We start from the raw sequence: 22,135 nt of genomic DNA, 5'->3' as shown, positions 1-22,135 counted from the left end.
ACAGGCAATTAGTTTGCGGAGGTGCTATTGACAGGCTGGACTGATGTTTGTTCAACAGCTCTGGGTGAGTTCCACGCTACTCTGCTACGTGACAAAGCACCGCTGACAGGAACGGAGCTCCTGATCTCTGTGGAAGAGCTCTCTGTTAGGGGGTGAATGTGTGACAGCCTTGTGGAGAGAGGAAAGGGAGAGAAAGAGATATGGAAGACAAAAGGATCTATAAGGCCGTCATTATCAGGCAATGTTGTTACATCCAGTTTTGTATGCCTTCATTTGAATAGTTTGAGGAAGATGTCGCTGTTTGATTGTGGGAAGTGGTGTGTAATCTTATGAGACACACACATTTCACGTACACATATATGAACAGATAGAGTTCTTCTATACAGACTAGTTTGACTACTCGGAAATGCACACATACTCCGATAACACCTAACTATATTATTACTCTATCAACAAGTAATCGTTCCTTTGTGGAAGCCATTGCCAAAACCAACCCAATCCATATCATTATTTTCAAGTGTCTTCACGGAGTTAATGGAGGACTGAGGCGGTAAACGTTTTCTCTCTCCCTGTCAGCAGAGCACTGGTCCGTGTTGCAGCCCAGACGACTGAGCATGCCCCCCCCCCCCCACCACCACTGTGGACACACTGTATGAAAGGTGGCATGCAGGTAGATGGAGATGGACAGGCATTGTCTCAACCTGCCAGCCACGGTCCTAGCCTTTACATTAGCCATTCAGATTCAGATCCAGAAATTCAGATTCAGTGTTGATTAGTCACATGTACAGGGTTGCAGGAGTGATTGCAGGCTACAGTGAAATAAATAGTGAAAATGATATAGTTTCATTCATTTTTTTATATATATATTTTTTAAATCAACGGAGTCATTACAAAGTCGAATAGGATGTGTTTTCTACCAAAGCAACAAAGATACAACAATTATTATTCACGTAGCCAACTTTGTATTGTACTGCATCTATCAGAGTTTCCATGGAGCTTTAGGAAATAAGCACTAATCTATGACTGGCAATGTGGAAGCATATTCTCCGGTATAGCAGCATATGCTAAATATCTCTTCAGCCACACAGATGCCTAGCTGTAAAATAGCTCCTCTGTCTGGGTATCTGCGCCACCCAGATGGGTCCCAAACTGTGCCAAACCGCTCCTCGTCAACAGCTATGAACTCTAGTGTCACATGACCAACGGAGAGAGATACTGGATCCTTTTCTGTATCGCCTTCGCACAATGGAGCCTCGCTGCCTCATGCATTATCTGAACCTTGTCTGCCTCATGCATTATCTGAACCTTGTCTGCCTCATGCATTATCTGAACCATACGTAGAATGTATGCACACATGATGACTGATAAAAGTCTGCTAAATGGCATAAAAGCTGCCTCATGCATTATCTGAAATGCATTATCTGAACCTTGTCTGCCTCATGCATTATCTGAACCTTGTCTTTTTTCTGAACCTTGTCTGCCTCATGCATTATCTGAACCTTGTCTGCCTCATGCATTATCTGAACCTTGTCTGCCTCATGCATTATCTGAACCTTGTCTGCCTCATGCATCTGAACCTTGTCTGCCTCATGCATTATCTGAACCTTGTCTGCCTCATGCATTATCTGAACCTTGTCTGCCTCATGCATTATCTGAACCTTGTCTGCCTCATGCATTATCTGAACCTTGTCTGCCTCATCTGCTCCCAGTGTTGAGACTTCCATTCAGCCAAGGGAATACTGAACAAGATTTTTCTCTGGTTTAGTTTGAAAAGCTCTAATCTGAGAGAGCTGATTTGGACGGGCATGTGGGTGTGACTGAGTGAGGCAGACCTCATAGGACAAATGGTCATGATTCATTGAGTTATTGGTTTCCACCCTGTTTTAATCGCCCCTGGCCCGAGCCAAAAAAATCGTGGAGGTTTCCCGAAAAAAAAACTATTTTCCACCACCGTTCAGCAGATTGGAATTTGTGTGTGAGTGCCTCACGTCATTCGAGGCGTCCTTCACAGCTTCAGGGGCCCTAATTCAAACCACATGGAGGGCAGCGTCCAGTTACGGACCTCTGCAGGGGGGCCACGCTCCCATTGGCTGAAGCAGGATGGGAAATGGTGTGTCTCGATAGAGGAGACAACAAACAGATCTAAGCAGGAGTCACAACATGGCCTGCACACACACTCATTCACATGAAGATAAATATACATACATATGTACACATTCAAATATATTATGCACACACACACACACACACACACACACACACACACACACACACACACACACACACACACACACACACACACACACACACACACACACACACACACACACACACACACACACACACACACACACACACAAACTGCTACACAAGTTTACACTATGGGCCTGCAATGGCTGATTCCTTGACATGATGGAAGAGGAAGTGTTAGTCTCTTTAATATTGCTCCTATTCTTCATTGACAAGCATATATATATATTTTGCTGTTCCCTACTGACTTCAGAGTGCTGAACTCCATTTATGAATGATCTGACATATTTTTTGCCATTTTTATGACAGGAGTACTCAGAGGAAATTTCAAGGCACCTTTCTCCTGACAAGTAGAAATATCAATATTTGAATAAATTGCAGATTTGGATCTCTTCACATGGATGCACTCAAGCAAGTGTGTGTGTGTGTGTGTGTGTGTGTGTGTGTGTGTGTGTGTGTGTGTGTGTGTGTGTGTGTGTGTGTGTGTGTGTGTGTGTGTGTGTGTGTGTGTGTGTGTGTGTGTGTGTGTGTGTGTGTGTTTTTGTGTGTGTGTGTGAATGTGGAAAGGGGCTCTTTTCATTCTGTTTCCACGGTCTTATCCCCCTGAGCCCGCAGGCAAAAATCTGTATGCAGCATTTCATTAGGGGAAAGCTCCACTGAGTGACATGAGAAGCACACCTCAGTGTCGACCTGATGAAGTTTACTTCCCTCAAACGACAAAAAACCACTTTGTAAACAGGAAGAGAGGGTGATGGCAGAGCAACAATAAAACATCAGGAATGTTGTTTCACAAAGTGACAGGCCAATCTGTACACAAATAGACTATCTTTGAGAAAAATGCAGCTTTAGAGACATTGGGGGACGACTACGTTATGTTTGGTAGAACTGACACAAGAAAAATAATAGCCAATTGTTATGTATGACAAGAAGAAAACACTTTGGTTAGGAAAAAGCATTTTCATTGGATGATTATACAGTTGTTCTACATACTCTTTATTTGTATGAGAGGTCAACGTTCAACAACCACTGTACTCAGTCTTTCTGACTCCTTCTGTTCCTGGTGTTATGCATCTTAACTGAGAAAGTCCTGCCAATCTGTCTTACGCTGATTAGCTGCAGTAGCTGCCATCCTATCTGTGTTTCTGCTGCTGATGATAGATCACTAGGGAACCTACCATTCAACCAAACACAAACACACACACACACACACACACAAACACACACACACACACACACACATCTTTCAACCCCATTTTAGAAGAGCCTGAGAAAAGGCTAAACCATATGAGATTGCTCAGGTACCAAAGAGGTTGCGACCTCTTAACCCCAACACTGACCTTCCTGAACTGCATGTCATACTTTCACCTTTCCCAACAGAAAACAAAAACAAATCTTGTCATGCACCTCTGTGACTGAAAAAAAGAGCCCTTTTTGCAAGGCTGTTCTTTGACTATTGTAGACCACATGACCTGAGACTTTCCTGACAGTGTCTATTTGGCACTTGCACAAGAGAGGTGAAGCCATGTGGGTTGTCCATTTCACTCCACATAATCTCCACTATCCCTATCTCTCTCTCTCTCTCTCTCTCTCTCTCTCTCTCTCTCTCTCTCTCTCTCTCTCTCTCTCTCTCTCTCTCTCTCTCTCTCTCTCTCTCTCTCTCTCTCTCTCTCTCTCTCTCTCTCTCTCTCTCTCTCTCTCTCTGCTCATTCCTCGTGGTTTGCACAACTTAAAATGCGAGCCTGGGTAGATTCCTATTATGGAATCCTTGGAAAAGGGCTGTTATCCTGGATCTCCATCTGGAGGAGCCACTCACTCTGCCCCCCTCCTTCAATCTCACTGTGTTCTGGTGAAGCTACACTACTGCTATTGTCTTTCACTCTCCACTGGTTACAATGAGATTGTAATGTCAGGCCAGGTTGACCCTATTCGATTCGACAAGCCATTTCAATAACAAAACACAACAGTGGCATTTGAATAAAACTTTCTCGGTAGCAGACGTGGCACAACAGGTCTCAGAGTGGTGTGGCGGGAAAACTATTCGGAGACCAGTAGTTTTTCCTGATCTGATAACCGAACCAGTTACAACTTTGTAGCTAATACAGTATTATGTGATTCATCTGTTGTAAAAAAGTTACAACATGGGCTGTGATGGGACCAGAGTTTTTGTAATCGTGGTCACATCCTTTGAAAAAATCTATTGGAAAAACTTGTGAACTTGGGGAGGATGAAAAACCTGTCAAACTGCAGCAACCTTGTACTTGTTCATATGAATTATATTTGAATAAAGAAGGATTGGGGGGTTTCCTATACACAGACACAGAGAAAGCAACATGATTGGACAATAAAACTCACTGGGCTGAGCTTGCTTTATCCAGGTTTACATTGTGTTGTCCTTCCCTATGCAACTGTAGGCCTAATGAAACATTTCCTCACAGTCTGTTAGCTATTGTGTTTATTGATTAATTCCAGTTAATCATTTGGGATTGAAAAAGTCTAGGTTGCCTAGTCAACCCAAGTTTGAATATAAACCAAATTCTCAAAAACAAATGGGCTATAAAGACACAATGTTACCACTTTGTTTACCCTGGCTAGAGGGACAGGGCGCAGAGTAGGCTAGACTATGCAGCTGCTGTTGATAGTAGCCTACAGTTGATCAGAATGAAAAATATGTCTCACTTCCATGCAAAACAGCATGTCAGATCTCTAATGTTTAGATGTATACGCTGCTACATTTATGGAAGAGTTTTTGCTTGTGTCTGTTGGGAGTGATGTCTTATCAATGCTTGCTAAATAAATACTGGAGGTAAGTGGAGAGCGGGGTGCCCGGCCTGCACGATCTGTGATTTCCGTTAATCTGATTGGTCAAGACATGCAAAGAGCCTGCAGCAGCACTCAGTGTGTGTGAGTTGACAAATCATGAGGCAAATTGGTCTAAAAAACAGCACTTTGCCCCTCTTTTTAATGCTTTGTCTCAATATATTTTATTTTGTGTCGATATATGTTATTAAACTAAATCAAAAGTGGTGTGGCGCTGCCACACCTGATTGAAAAGTGCTGTGGCAAATGCCGTCCCGCCACACGTTTTCCGGCGGCCCCGTTCGGTAGTCTAAAACAAGAAGAACACTTGTTCTTATATTGAAACGGTTAAGATCTTACAAGTATCCTCTGAAAATGGTCAGGTTTCCTCTATCTGTCAAGGGTCTATCAGTTCACGTATGAAGCAGCCAAAAGCAGAGGATATGGTCATTTAGACTGATAAAGATTACACTCAGGTCAGCCAGTCAGTAATCCCCACAATGATTTGTGAAGACAAAGCCCACAGGTCAATAGCATATACCTCATCCCATCAGAGTGATCTGCACGTGCATAAGGGTCGAACATAATACGATGTGACTTAAACCATACAATGAGCAGAGAAAATAAATATGCTAAGAGCACGACGGTGGACTGGCAAGGCCTTTCGGACTATGTCATCACTCCCTCCTGTCTGTGCAACGCTCCCCATCCAAAGGAAGGACCAGTGATTATGAGGGCTCAGCTTCCCTCTAAGAAAGCAAACCGGAGCTGCAGTCCAAACAAGGCCAGCCGTGAGAGAGCAGAGCAATGCCAGGCAGCTCAGGTTTAGCGTCGCCTCCAACCTGGCTGGCCCGGTCCCTGCATTAACCCTCAGTCAGCCTCTCCAGGACAAACAAACAACCAGTACATACACAGGGACAACCAGGCGAGAGACGGTGCCACAGTCACTGAGGAGGGAACGAATATTGAATTTGCCTTATCACACAATGTAATGAGTTCCAGACTGGCTGGACCAGGGCTGGTAAAATGTGCCGTGCTGTCCTGTTGGTCCGGCCTGAGTTTAGAACCAAACAGATGGGGAGGTATCCCAAAAATGTGCGCTCCCTCCAGGGACATGTGGTTTTCCCCATCATTATAAAACTGTAAACTCCTGGATGTCAGAGATTGGGGATAATATATTTCAGATGTCCATGGGCCTGCGCCGGGACTCGGACCGGCTGGATGGGAACAGTTATTTGACAGTGGGTCGGGGGGGAGGACTAAGACATGATCAGGAGCTACTAAGGCTGCTCTATACTCAACACTGGGCTCTAATAGTGAGGGTGTGGGAGGGAGAGAGCATGTCTGTGTATGAGGGTGGGATAACGAGAGGCCAATTCATATCAAGCCACAGGAAGTCTTGTCATTGTATTAACATGTAGAAATCAATCTGAAGTGCACATGGCTGAACCCACATTTAAAGCCTAACGCCTTCCATTTATATTTCAGACAGATTTGACATGACAGTTATACTTCCCCACTGCAATAGAGATATATGCTAATTTATAAACAGGGCAGGACTTCTTCAATACATGACTCCTAATAGAAATGTTGTCCCATTAAACAATTGTTATTGGTTTGTTTCACATGACTAGAGTGGATCGTCGTTTCACATGACTAGAGTGGATCGTCGTTTCACATGACTAGAGTGGATCGTCGTTTCACATGACAGGAATGGATCGTCGTTTCACATGACAGGAATGGATCGTCGTTTCACATGACTAGAGTGGATCGTCGTTTCACATGACTAGAGTGGATCGTCGTTTCACATGACTAGAGTGGATCGTCGTTTCACATGACTAGAGTGGATCGTCGTTTCACATGACTGGAGTGGATCGTCGTTTCACATGACGAGAGTGGATCGTCGTTTCACATGACGAGAGTGGATCGTCGTTTCACATGACTAGAGTGGATCGTCGTTTCACATGACTAGAGTGGATCGTCGTTTCACATGACAGGAATGGATCGTCGTTTCACATGACGAGAGTGGATCGTCGTTTCACATGACTAGAGTGGATCGTCGTTTCACATGACAGGAATGGATCGTCGTTTCACATGACGAGAGTGGATCGTCGTTTCACATGACAGGAATGGATCGTCGTTTCACATGACTAGAGTGGATCGTCGTTTCACATGACTAGAGTGGATCGTCGTTTCACATGACTAGAGTGGATCGTCGTTTCACATGACTAGAGTGGATCGTCGTTTCACATGACTAGAGTGGATCGTCGTTTCACATGACTGGAGTGGAACATTGTTTCTGTTGTAAGCACTTGATGGTGTACACTAACCATGTTGTCATGGTTTCAAACCAAGAATACATTTTCCTTTCCTCACATATTTATATTGCTCTGGTCCCTGCATGGTAAAGGCACAATGCTGTTTTTTCTTCCACCACATCGAATGTGGTGCTGAACAAGCATAGGAGTGTTTTTTATTGTAAATCAATAGTGATTGATTGGCAGCTTGGGTGTTGAATATGGATCAATATTACACCGGGCTGTAGAGGAGATCTGATTTCAATTGGCAAGAGGAGGCAGCAGCAGGTTTCCATCAAGCGGTAACTGAAGACATGGGGACATAAGACAGATGGATTGATATAGACTAGCCAGGACCTTTCTTGCCACTGAACCAGCACAAGGAAATTTCTGTCATATATCATTAACGCAGTTGGGGCCGGCTGTAAAGGGGGAGGGGGAGGAGGTCAAAAGGACCACACCACTCCACAGGGGAAAGGAGGCTCATTGTAGAATACAATAATATCGTTTAAGAAAATCTAATATTACGCTTTACAGTAATATAAGAATTATGAGAATCTGACTACGCCACCAAAATAGATGTTGAAGTGGATTGTTTTAGATGCAACAAGATGGTTTTCATTTACAAAGACAAACGTTTTACAACAAACTTTTGAACGCATATTGAAATATTTTCATAGCTGTTAATAATTCCTGATTTCAAACAATAATAACTAGGTCCTTAAACAGAATACAAAATGTTCCCAGACTGAATGGAAGATGTGTATATGTAAAAAGAGGGGGTCATCCTTACAGTTATCATATCTGTGTGATTTGTGGACAGAGGGCAAAAAAGAAAAAGGAACTATACTTAGAAATAACTTGTCACTTTTAATAAATGACACTGGTTCAGGACTTTCTCTGGGGCTTTCCCTCGGATCTATCCCAGGCACCCCCGGGGGCCATCGGAGCGACCAGAAGACCCGCTCGTTTCCTCGAGGTAACTGATGACCCCATCCCACAATTCCCCATCTTTGTCATGTGACCCCACGCCATGGGAGCAGGACCATGTCCAATGCAATCCGCCTCCGACTGCATCCCATCCTAATCTCAGCCATGTCACACTACAAATTGCTACATTCAGAAAATGGAAATAGATTGAGGTGGAGATGGAGGGAGGGATAGAGAGAGAGAGATGGATGGGAGGGGTGGGTGGAGTGAGTGTGCATCGACAACCGGTCCCATAAGAAAAGTAGTGGAGGAAAGAACGACTCGGGAGATCCCGGCAAGGAATCACATCACGGCAAACATATTGATCTGATTTACAAAACCTCCAGCCTAATGCGAAACAAATGGCGTGGGCGTGAACTGGTACTTAACCATAAAACCCCAGCATTACTCCATCTCCGATGAAATACCACATATATCCCTCACCAGGGCCTAATGTGCTGTTTTACGGCCAGATACGACTGAGGTTGACCCAACAGTTAGTTTGACAATTAGGGGGAACCTAATAAGGATTTAATGGGAGTGAGAACACACCAAAAGAAAGAAAGGAAATATTTTTTCAAATGAATAAAAGCATGTAAAAACAGTACGACGGGTGACCTAAATTTGATTCATAGGAGCCGAGGATGTTTGAAAAAGCATTTGTACCATTATTAACGCATTAAGAAACCAAACAAAGACTAAACAGCTACAGAGTCTAATTATAAAGGACGGCTGTTGGAGCTAGAATAATTGGAGCTAGAGCGACATTTTATTTAGGTTTGATTTCATTTTCAAGTACAATTTTCATTGTGTACTGTATTCCACTTATACATTATATTCTACAGCATCACAATATATAGTAATTTCCCAATATTATGCTTGATTGTAATCGTCTTTTAGAGCAACTTAATGTACAGTGTCACCATGGTACTCCACAGAGTTATTGGATGTAATAGGAGACAGTGAAACCGAAGCTGGAAAATATAAACTATCAAAATTATTACAAAGAAATATCACTCGTTTTATAAATCAAAAATATGTGTGTGTGTGCACAAGGGTGCATATGTACACATGCATGTGTGTGTGTGTGATTGAGGTCCAGTGTTGCTCTTTGCCCATGCCTTCATCCCATCGCCCCAGCTCAGGCCTTTTTCTGTCAATGCAGTGAACCAAGGGAGTAAAATGGGGGAAGAGAGGGGGAGAGAAGGAGAGGGGGAGAGGGGTTGTCTCCATGGACAGATGGACTGCTCTTTCTCAACACATGTGGAACCATGTTTCGTCTTTCAGTGCCGTCAAGCTGGAGCCGAATCCCTCACTTTGTTGGTCCAGACTTATTTCTTGTACAGCACACCTCTCTCTCTCTCTCTCTCTCTCTCTCTCTCTCTCTCTCTCTCTCTCTCTCTCTCTCTCTCTCTCTCTCTCTCTCTCTCTCTCTCTCTCTCTTTAATAAACACACATCTCCTGCTCTCTCTGCACACATGTTAAAGTCATCACCCCTGCTCAGCACTAGTAAAACACAACACCCCCATCTTCTGTGCTGTTGTCAAGTCTTGCCATTAGCTGATGCCCATGGGGAATCCTATACAAGTGAGGTGGGTCTCCCCCGTGTACACCAGGCACCATGTTACCTTCCGACGCCACTCATGTGAACCCAAACATGAGAGTGTCATTTGGAAAATATAATTTATACTGTGCGTCTTTGTACATGTCTTGACATTTACAAACTGTGATAAAACCGACATGAGGGAGGAGGGAATAAAAAACAGAACATACTAATTTGAGGTCATGTTTTGCTTAGTGAACAGTATTACCCAATCCTGGATGTTGGAACAGTGGGAAGGAGTTTCTGGCTCCAAGGCTGCAAAGAGGGTCTGGGTTTCATTTTTTCGGCAAGTGCAAGCCAACAGAGAGCTGCCAAGTACAGGTTTCACTCTCAACACTTCCTGCTATTCCTAATCTGGCTCAAAAGGAGACACTTTCACCCAAACATCACTCCAGTCCAGGGTTCAGTGGCCAGTTTCTTCTCTCCTTTCTCACAGGGTGTCAAAAAACTCACGTCTGTCAAATAGGTTACACTGAAAACAGCCGTAAATAAAACACGGAGATGGAAATATTGTTGAGGCATGAACATGAAAAGTTTGAGTGTGTGTGTGTGTGTGTGTGTGTGTGTGTGTGTGTGTGTGTGTGTGTGTGTGTGTGTGTGTGTGTGTGTGTGTGTGTGTGTGTGTGTGTGTGTGTGTGTGTGTGTGTGTGTGTGTGTGTGTGTGTGTGTGTTTTTCCCCAAAGGCAGCTACTTTAATCGACTGCACTGTTTAGTACGTCTAAACTGTATATTCACCATCCCCGAACCAAGTCCAAATCCTCTACTGAATGATACAAAGAGTCCATGAGAAACACCTCCAGTATTGAACACAACAACACAACCTGTGCATTGCTCTGCACCTCTGCATTGCATAATTCTCACTTGTGGATGGATGGTGAATTAACACTACATACAGTTTATGGTGCAATGGAAGATGCAGTGGAAACATGTAATTTACTGTAGGTGGTTCATCAATCAATCATAAACAGACCTCTCTTTACAGGTTATCAAAACACTGCCTCTTATGAGAACACCCCCCATTTTTTCATGTGTAATTAAAATGGTCTCTGAAATCCTCTTTGACAGTCCAGGGCTTAGCCAAAAATGTAAATGACATTAAAGGAGACAATGAATTTAATTTTGCTTAATGTCCCCTTTCGCTGATTCTCATTTACATAGCATTTCCAACGCAAAAAGCTGACCTTATAAATACTGGCATTTGTTCAGCTTGGGAGTTAATCACGGTTTTGCAAAACCCAGATGGGAACACACCACCACACCAATTTTCGTATTTGTTGGTAGAGAGAAGAGAAACCACATATGAGATGGTCCGACCCGGGAGTCTTTTGTTGCTGACAAACAACTCAACAACAAGTGCACTGCACTCTGGGATATGACCTCGTAGGTGTTCCACAAATAAACAATAACGCACAGTAATTTAGAAAATACAGTGCACTAATGAGCGACATAGTGCAAAATTTGCATTAGGCCAAAAAAGTAATTGCATTAACATGTGAACAGGTGTGGAGGCCTTTATAAATGAGCTAAATGAATAAAACCCTTCCACAGCACAACCATGTGTGCTGATGACTGAAAAATAAAAAATAATAAGTCAATGTCATGAATTATTCAGTGGCTGAGCGGCCTCCAGAGGTCAGCGCTCTTTGACCTTTGTGACAGGAAGTGAAAGAGAGTGCGGTTGAAGCTGGAATAAGCGGAGCTGACATGATTTGGTCTGGTCCACAGTCCTCCTTTCTGGATGGGAGCGTAAATTGACACGGATGTTAAGCTGTGTGAACATACATTCAATTCAAAATTCATGTATGGGCAGCCAGAGCTCTGAAAACACACTCCCTCCTCTGCTATCCTCACCTAATCTGCTGCATCTCCTCTGAGATATACACAACCTTTGAACTTTGACAGAGAGAATGAGTCATTTTCTCTCTTTTTTTCCAACAGCATGTTCCTCTTTCTTATTACAAAATCCATGCGTAAGCTTGGACCATGTATATAATCTTTCACACAGGAGAAGACAAAGTCAATATGCAGGAGAGTGAAGACCGATACCAGTGCAGGAGAGTCATCACAAATTGAGTTATGTTTGGCACACGCAGCTCTACACATACTTTAAATGGGGAAACCAGCTAATCAGATATTGGGCACCTCATCACTATAACTCTCGATACTCAAATGACTGCCTGGATGAGCCCACGCCCTCACTCACTTTAAGGCGTCACTAGCTTATAGATGTGACATCCGTTGCACCACTGACTTCCTAACGGGAAGATATGATTATAACCAACTGCGAAGTACTGTAGTCATAGCAATAGTGATACAATTATTGACCAAATTCAGTAGGCGTCTTTTTGTTTCTGCAAGGGCCAACATAGTTTCCAACATTCTCATTTCCTGATTAGAAGAGGAAAAATTACGCATGCAAATACACACAGAACACAATAGACTTTAAATGTACAGTCAATGCAGAAAACAACCAGCCTTTACCCAGCAGTTTATAGTTTCCCTTAACACACAAAATAGTTACTTTCTTTCCCTATAAAACAAATATGAATAATGTAATGACATCAAAAGTCATTTGAAATATTTAAAGATGCAATATGCAGAATTCGCTCTGCCATTTCCTGGTTGCAAAAAAGTTTGCCTAATTTCAGTTTATGTGACAAAACAAGCAAGTATAGTGTAGAGTATCATTGTACCATCTACACTGCTGTGAAATATATTTTCCAAAACCAAAAATATTGTATTTTCAGCTATTTAAAGCTGGTGTACAAAACCGAAAGAAAAAAATGGAAAGTATTGAAATAGCGCACATAGAACCGATCTACTGCTCCTTAGACTTGCTTTCAATGAAAATGACAGATCTATATCACACATTTCTATGTGAATTTGGTCAGGTCGCCCCAAAAAGTTACATATTGCAGCTTTAAAGATCCACCAGCATTGATACTCTGTGACAGCTGTTAGGCTTAAATCTAAAAAACTTTTTTTAAAGAATTCTTTCCTTTCAAAAAAATTACTGAAAATCTGCATCGAACTGGGAGAGAAAATGGGGTAAACAGATGTCTGGCTTGACCACAGGAAAATAGGACACATTTGGAATGATAAGTTTCCCAAACTCAGTCGGATATGCCAGATCCATGGGAACGCCAGTTAATATCTTGCTACATGCCAGCTAGCTGTGTGCGCTTTCCCCTCTTACCATCTGGGAAAATGTAACAGCGAGGCAACACCGTCCATGATTCACTCCAAATCTGTTTCTTAACAGTTGGGCAATGCTACTGTTTCTCTATGAAATGTGGCAGAGCTGAACTAGATGTTTTATACTGTAATGTAGGCAGATACCTAAGACATTACTGATTTAAAATCAGACCTCTCTCCTGTTTTTCACATACTAAACTCTCAGGTCTCTTCAATTGAAAGTAATCACTTTTAGCCAGAAGCAACTGCAGCACAGGTGCTACTCACAATTTGCATGAGAAAATGAGAGATGTAGCAAGAGAGTTTAACACAATGAGGCGTCATAAAATCGCACTTATATGTTCACTGAAAATTACTATATCAGGATGGTAAACTGGGTGACATGTGCATGCAGTACAGTACACTTCAGTGATTTTGTGTAAACCCTAAAACTCCAGAGCACCCCCCTTTAGTCAGTGTGAAGTCAATGGGAAGTAGTGTGGGTCCGGGAGGGTGAACTGATCTGCTCATAGTTATGGAATGGAGACAACGGGAGGGTCTAATGAGGAACATATGCTTTTGTGATTCAACAGACCGGCTCATTGTGTGAGGAAAAGGATACTCTACTCCCATTCACTCCTGTCACAATGAAAATCTGAGCCTTTTTTCTGAGACGGTTGAGTTTACAATATCCATCCGCTTCTCCTTTTTTCCTCTTTGACGGTAATTCTCCATGCTTTCATTTTGGCTATTGTACTTATGTTACATGTTTTAGTGCACAGAATTAAGAATAATAGAGTGTGAAACTCAACGCAATGAAAGTGGCGAGCAGGGTTGGAAAGTGTTTCTTTCTAAATGTAATCTGTTACAGGTACTAGTTACTTGTCCAAAATTTTTATGAGTAACATAACTTTTGGATTAAGCCAAACTCAGTAACGTAATCTAATTACTTTCAGTTACTTTTGGATTACATTCTCCTTAAGAGGCATTAGAAGAAGACTAAAAGGATCCATCAGACGCATTTGGTGTGTCATCATAGTGGTCTCTGACTTGTGGTCAGCCTCAATCAGGTAGAACAAACTTAAACTTGTACCTTGTTTCAATGCTAAACTGAATGTTGTTAAAAAAAAGTTGTTTTAATGTATTTTGTTCTGCAAACATCCTTTCTGAATTTAAAATGAATCCTAGAAGTAATCATCTAGTTTTTCAAAAGTACCTGTAATCTGATTATAATATTTTTTTGATGGTAACGTAACTGATTACAGTTACATTTTTTTTGTAATCAGACTACATGTAACTGGTTTCATCTAATCAGTTACTCCCCAACCCTGGCGACAAGGCAGTACTACAAAGCAAACTTTAAAGAAGTGGAAATAAGTGAGATGTTTATCTGTCATACTTTAGGTTTTTGTGTGAACATTTCATCCAATAAATACTAATAGATTGGACAATCAGCTTCATAAAGGACATTATGAGAGCCCTTTATATATGTATTTGAATTATAAGTGTTGCCTTGAGCTGCTCAATATAAATCACATACATAATGGCCGGAACGTAATGTTACATCCAGGCCTACATAATAGAGGAACACCAGCTCTCCTAGTAGAGAGAGAGAGAGGTGTCTAGAGAAGCAGTAGCTGTGGTAATTCAGCCAGGCAGGCATCCTGGGCAGCTCCTACTTCCTGATACATGAGAAGCTTCTGGAGTGGCGGCAACAACTGCTCAGCCCTATTTGATTACTAATAAGAGAGTTGTCCCCTCTGTCAGATACCAGGCATTCTCCGCTAAACAAACAGTGATTCCGGCTAGTCAAACATTAGCATTGCTGTCTCTCCGTACTCCATGGTGAGAGTTACATGGGCTCAATGCTGAGGACAGTCCCTCCTACAGACACGGGGGCACGCACATACGCACACATATTCCTTTTTCAGCCGTGAGATAGAGGAGTCTGAATAACAGAAATACTTGATGGAAGGAATGTAAGTAGCCAATATGCCGTTTATGTTCACTGAATATGTTATCTGAATATCCAAAAACGGTCATATATTTGTACATACTGTAAACCTAAAGGTTACGGTAAAAATCACTGCCACAAACTCCTATTATATCACAACAGAGCCCTAACCACCTTTACTCACAACCGTAGCACTGGATAATGACTACTTAAATAGACAACAAAATTGATGAGATACAAAAATCATGATAAACCCCTCGCTAATTAGACGAATACCCCGCGTGATGCACCTGTGATTGAACGCCCCTCTCCAGGTGGTGACCTCCCCTCTGAGCGCAAAGGAAAGACCTCCCTCACCTGCTCACAGAGCAATCAGCCACAGTTCCCGTAGAGTTGACCAGAAGGTTGGAGTCAACCCACCTGGGCACCAAAACACTGGGGAGTTCTCACTAACTTCCCAACAGAGCTGAATCTAACACAGATCACAATCACAGCAGTATGAAGGAGACATGGAGCAGGGCCTACCTGTCGATGATCACAGGGTCTGACGGAGTCTCGTTCCTGTTGCCACAGCTCTTCTTATCACAACACCGGCTAGGGGAAGAAAGAGTGTGTTTGAGATCAGCACAGTGGCTGTTACTGTTTATAAGACCATAGAGTAAATATTAGATCCTTCAAAATGTATGCTGCCTTCTAAGGCAACACGTCATTGTGTTAAATTCAAACACAAAAAATAATAGAGAAATACAGTACACTAAATCTATCCTGTCATGGATTCTGATGGATAATTAAAATGGCAAAAAAACACATTTTGTGGTACAGCGTTTGCCTTAGCGCTGGAAAAGAGGGGAAGGAAAGTAGAAGGGGGATTGGGCCAGGAGGCAGGGGAGTCACTTTTCACAGCTTCAGCTTTTGTTTACCTCTAATTGCCAAGCTGCTATTTCTGGGGGAGATGCAAGATGCCACCCTCAACCAATATTTCTGCGGGGCATTTATCAATTATGGACTCAAAAGCACTAATCTATCCTCCACCACATGTTTCCACCATCTTTTCTCTAAACCTATAGTATACCTCCAGTTCTTTGATTGGAGATTTAATTAAACCTGAAATCAAACACAAATATACTGCTGCTTACCATTTGAAATGAAAATGTATACTTGTATAATGGCCACAGGTCCAAATGAGATTGATTAAAGCCATATGGCAAGGGAAGAAAGATAATGCATTTTAAAAGCTACTGTGAGTCCATTATATCATTCAAATTACATGATGTGTATTTTCCACAACATGTAGTGTATTTTACTCTAATACTGCATATTAGTGCAACAATGTACTTAATGTTTTACCAGAGCAAAAAAAGATCAGAAGAATACTCTCATGGAGCAGGCCTATAGGATACTTATAACCTCATGGCCTCTTTAAGGATGATAGCCTTCAGTAAGTCTTATTACATTTTACAGACACACTTATGCAGAGCGAATTTCAGGAGCAATTAGGGTTAAGTGCCTTGCTCAAGTGCACATCCACAGACGTTTCACCGAGTCGTCTCTGGGATACGAACCAGCGACCTTTAGGTTATTGCTATAGGCTACCTGCCTCCCACTACAGAATACACTTTCTCTTTGACACTGACAGTAAGATTATATCTAGAGCGCACCAAATTCCACGCCTCACAAATAAGTGATAGATGCATGTATAACAAGTTGTATGAGTGACGAGTTTTAAAAAAAATGTTTTAAGGCTAATCATTCTCAGTTCTCGTTCGGTGCACTTGCTCTCAAAAACTTTAACAATGCGCCGGTGCAACAAAAGAAAGGTTAACCGAGAGTATCCGAATTCAGTAACCGCTCACAAAGATCACGCTGAGCTCAACAATAACAACAAAATACGTGTTTCCTTTTAGTATCAATGACACCGTTGAATAGCAGAGGGACATGACACATGAGACCTTGAGATTTGCGTGGTTAAATGACGCTTAAAAAGCACGCTGGTCACTGATGATATGTGGGATCAACCAAGACTTGACTCCATGTTTTGAGGCGCAGACTCGCTGGCATCAGACTAATAGATTCACTAAGAGGCCCTGTAGGCTACAACTAGCCGGGTACCAGTCTGTTTGTACTCCACTCCTTGTAGGCCTACTCCGTGTCATATGCCAATACAATAAACAAGTATGGGGAGAAAATGTATAACTGTATACTTCTTCAACAGCTTTGAGTTCGTGGAGTGAAAAAAGCAACACTTACCTGCACATAATTTCGTGTGTAAGAAGACATCTGCACATTTCAGGGTTTTTGTCTTGACCCTCATATATAATCGCCTTTGGAAAAAATAAAGACACAAATGTGTAGTCTACATTAAATATCTGAATACATGAGCCACTGTATATAATCAACTTTATAGTAGCCTAAATATAAAGGGCATTATGTTTAATAAAACCGAATAATCAAAAACACTTGAGTCCAAAAAACAAATAGGCTATATTGTTATTGGTGGAAAAAACAACAAGTGTAATGTTGCAAAGGCACGAAAATGATAACATGTTACAATGTCTGTCAAATGATAATAGCAGATAATAATATGTATTATTATTGTAAGTAATAGTATTATTATATATTTTTGTAATAACACATTGCCTATGTGAATAAGCTTTATATGGGAAGTTTCAATGAAGTGTCATCAATATGGTTATAATCTGTGGATATTTGGGGGAAAGTGTTAATGGGCAATCTGTTGTTTATTTTGAGCTGCTAACAATGATCTTTCCGTGGATAAAAAGCGGTGTCTGGCAGTACGGTTGAGTAATTTTTAAGCATTGGCTGAAACAGATGGTGTGTAGCTATCAGTTGTGCCGCTCTCGCTCCCTCCCTCCCTCTATTTTGAAGAGAGGCACTTTGCTCCCCTTTAGTGAACTAGGCTACCTGGCATATTATACGGCACTGTAACTTGCCATATTTTCAGTATAGCACTTACTTATTAAATTAAGACATTTTGAATTAAAAGTGGGGCCTATATGATTAGGAGGAAAAAATACACAATTACACTCTGAAATGTTGACGTCATATTCTTACTGGGATTGAACCCCACTTTACTTTTTTGATGGCTCTGTTTTTATTTGTTGAGCACTGTACGATTATCTATATTGATTTGATTTATGTCGCTATTTGCAGCTGCAGAAACAGAGAAATCCATAAACTGCTTGTTCTGCGTCATTGATTCGGATCATTCGCAGAGGAATTTTCCCTCTGAGTGGTGGAAGCTTTAACAGCTCTATTCAGATGATCTGCTGTAACCCTCGGTAAATTAGTAGTAATAACAACCACCATGGTTGAAAAATATCAGATAAGGCCTCTCTTACAGATGTGTAGTTACCTTAATGTAAGGAGATTAGGGGTGTAATTTCGAGAATTATTATAAGAATGGAAATGCTTTAACTATAGGAGCTATTTCAGAATCTCTTTCCAAACATTAGGCCTAGTTATGTTTTGCCTAATATGGGTCAAGCCGAGCAACATGCCTAAAAGTCACAGATTAGAATAAGGGACTCAACAAGTAAGCATGACTTGGGCCTACTTGTAACTCCAAAACAATAAAATAGCCTACTTTATTACACAATAGCCAATGATATCTCATATGTAAACAAAAAACGTTTATGTATTATTCTATTGATACACTTTATCCGTATCGGCAGAAAGCACCAGCATTACAAACCATCCATTTATATTGTATAGGCACACAATTACAGGCTAAGCTTATGGTAACTTAGTGCTTGATTAATTCTTACTTAAGAGTTGCGCAAAAACATGCTATATGTCTACATGCTGTCTATAATGCAATTTCAGTCAATGCATGATTGCATAAAGAAAACGCTCTCGTGAAGAGGCCTAGCCTATAGTATGCATGCGTGAAGAATGCAGGTGAAGTTTAGAAGCAATGTCTCTAGCGTAAGCAAGCTGTATGAATATATGCGTAACAGTAGCTTATACCTGCTTCGTCATGGAATCGATTAACCGTATGAAAATATCCTGTTCTGTTCTGACGCCTGGGGGAACAAATATGCCAAGTTAAGACAGAGGTAGGGCTGTAAAGGCTATGAGATGTACATTTGATGACCCCAAAAATATTTGTTTGTTTTTAACCGAGACAATTTCTAAAACTATAATAATACATAATACATAATTTTACCATGTAAATATAAATAATTATTTTGCAAATAAATTAATTGTAAATTATTATTATCCTTATTATTATTTATAGCCTTTATCTTTTGGGTTATACTGAATTGATGAAAATAATTGTTTCACTCACCATTGCTGTACAACAACTGTACTTTGTAAATGATCCCATTGTTCGTTTTTTCACCGTTTGGTTCCTGAAAAGAATCAACAATGAGATGATGGTGAGTTGAAAATAAAGCATCTATCTATATATCTAACTGTCTGATATTTCATCATTTAAAATGTATAATTTGTCAAAAATAAGATTTAGCTCTGACAACCACTCACTCTCCTGTCATCGACGAATGGGGTTAAAAAACGTCGATATTGCACGTGACCTGCCTTACTGACCCACACACATCTCTAAATATATCAAGTTAATTTCAAAGTACAGATTATGAAATTCAATAAATTATATTCTAATGCAGCGCTTACTTTATCTTTCTCCACAAAGTCCACATAAGCTGTCCTTTCAATCTCAACGGGTTGACCCTGTCTGTCGTACAGTGCCAGGACGAAATGGAAAAAATTGGATTTTCTGAGGTTGGAAGGCGGCTGCTTTTCATAATGTGCCCGCGCCAAGCCAACACCGCTGCGGGGAGAAAACAAGAGACCATATCGGTTAAGTATCAGACACGGGGGATAGATGGTGGAGCTGATGAAAACAGTGAAGACGTGGAAGCACGTTAGAGTACGAGAGATTTCTTGATTTGTTACAATAGGGGTAATATGATGTAATGAAAGAGAGGAGAGTCGAAGGGGTGCATTGGGAGACCGTAATTGATACAGGATAGTGAGGGTCGATATGAAAAATGCGTGAGAAAATCAGATGATTTGGCATGCGTACCTTTGGGCGGCTGTGTTCGCATCAACCACCCCAGCTGTGTGCATCCATGAGCGGACTGAATTCAGCCCACCCAGCGGTTCCTCCTTCATCGTTGTCCCACCCCGTGATATAGTTTCCTGAATCCCGAACATTTAGAACAATTTACGTGCAATGAGCCTCCTGTGAAATTGGGTAAATAAACGTCCAAAAGTGTTATCCTTGAGGGTTTACGGGATGTCGTAAGTGCGGTATCAGCCTTGCAAGGTGAAAAAAACCCGGTCCTCAGGTCTCGCCTCCCTCTTCAGTCCGTCCTGGGTTGCAGCGATGTGAACAATTCTCAAAGTACTCTACTTAGTTGGTGTGGTATCCACAGACCGGAAAAGTGACTTGTTCAACAGACTATGATTTTTTTTAGGCTATTGTTCCTTCTTTTTGTTATGCTTATTGACAAAAAAAATCGATGGTTGTTGTTTGTGTGTGGATGATGCTCTCAAAGTAGCGACATCCTTGAAGCACCACATCCAAAACCTTCAGGACACTGTTGAATAAACCACTCCTGAAATGGAAAGGTGCTGCTTCACCAAAAGACAAACACACGCAGTAGCTGATCACCGTGGAGGTGTTCCCGGTACGCAGGAGAGGTGGATAAGGGGCCTTTCGCGTCGTGCAGGATGGATGGGAACATGCAAAACTAAGCCCTCTTTCCCCGAGGACTGAAATCTTTCCCGGGAGCCAAAACTCTAAACCCACGGGAGAGGCTCTGTCAGAATATGACGCTCATGGGGCGTAGCTTTTACCATATATGGAGCTCTGACTGTTCCTGTCATGCTTTGGCGCTATACTATACGAGTATAGCCTAGAAGCAACCTGAGAACACTCGCTCTACTTTCCTCTTGCAATGTGGTGAGTTGATTTTTTTTCAATGATATGAATCCAACGAGGTGTGACCGTCACACAACATCCATTCACTATATTAAAAAGCTATTCCTGTAATGGTCATTTGTCTATTGTGAACGCTTGCTTAAATTATGGTACATTATATTTTTCAGAAGATTTGTAATTAAGCATTTTCATGTTTTAATTAGGTTATTTAATTGGGAGTATTATGACACATACGATTGACATGGCCGGCAGAGAATTCACTAATGTGTGCTAAGCTAACGAAAATATTTAATAGGCCCATATGTTAGGCCTACATAAATCATGTTTTAGATTAAAATATTGAAATTCGTGTCATATCTTTGTTTAATCTCAAATGTAGCCTATATTTCATCGAAAACGACATCGACTAAGAACCTCGAATAAGGCCGAGTAGGTAAACTGACTGTGCTTTAATTAATCTACAGCGACGCAGATATTAAACGTTTTTATCAAACAAAATGATAAGAATAATGAAAGTGGATAATGAGTTTACCACCACTCATTTAGGGTATGTTCCAAATTATATTATGAATCAGGAAAACATAATGAGTGCAATTTCATTCCATTTATATTCCCTGACCTCTAATGTAAACAAGATCCGGATCGCCTTGTATTAAACATTATCGGGGACAATAAGGTATCGTGTCTTATTTTCATCTCGTGACAGTAGGCGTCATAAGTAGTATGATGTTTTGATGAATTGGAGGAGAGTCCATGTCCGAGCCATAGCTTCAGAAAACCCTTCACCTTATTGAGGGTGAATATGTGAAGGAGGGGGAGGGAATGGGGGGAGGAGAGAGGAAGAGATGTATCCTCAGCAATCTATCTGGTGTTGAGGGTTAATAGCTGCTGCCAAAGATAAGTGAATAATAAGCTGTTGCTTTCACCTCTTTCAAGATCTATTGCCTTATTGCCACTCCGCATAATAAGATATATATCCTTATACATGCGTTAAAATTAAATTATTTAAAATGTATGGACAGTACATTTTTTGATCAGACAAGCAAGTAAATGCCCATTTACCAGTTCATTTTTAATTTTGTACTGTCATTCTTCTATGAACACAAATATAAAACAGGCTGGGGAGCAGAACAGAGCAAATTTGTCTGTTCATTTGAGATTGCCAA

General features: G+C 41.3%; 1 protein-coding gene across 6 annotated transcripts in view; it reads right to left on the bottom strand.

The window, feature by feature from the left end:
- The window catches only part of LOC118369736 (transcription factor COE3-like), a 78,896-nt gene extending 58,083 nt beyond the window's left edge, over positions 1–20,813 (bottom strand). For 4 of the 6 annotated variants that reach the window (XM_052498607.1, XM_052498610.1, XM_052498608.1 and 1 more), the window contains exons 1-6: positions 20,109–20,813; positions 19,697–19,853; positions 19,353–19,416; positions 19,031–19,086; positions 17,291–17,364; positions 15,569–15,637 (exon numbers count right to left, since the gene is read on the bottom strand). In XM_052498607.1, coding sequence (XP_052354567.1) covers positions 15,569–15,637; positions 17,291–17,364; positions 19,031–19,086; positions 19,353–19,416; positions 19,697–19,853; positions 20,109–20,239 — 551 coding nt within the window. In that variant the 5' untranslated portion in view covers positions 20,240–20,813. The remainder of the gene's footprint in view (positions 1–15,568; positions 15,638–17,290; positions 17,365–19,030; positions 19,087–19,352; positions 19,417–19,696; positions 19,854–20,108) is intronic. The other 2 variants (XM_052498611.1, XM_052498612.1) reach the window with 1 other exon arrangement.
- Between the last annotated feature and the right edge of the window lie 1,322 nt (positions 20,814–22,135).

This window comes from Oncorhynchus keta, chromosome 36 (genome assembly GCF_023373465.1).
Source record: "Oncorhynchus keta strain PuntledgeMale-10-30-2019 chromosome 36, Oket_V2, whole genome shotgun sequence".
In the NCBI taxonomy this organism is placed as follows: Eukaryota; Metazoa; Chordata; class Actinopteri; order Salmoniformes; family Salmonidae; genus Oncorhynchus; species Oncorhynchus keta.
The sequence above is the reverse complement of the archived record's forward strand: the minus strand, read 5'-3'. Positions and strand labels throughout refer to the sequence as shown.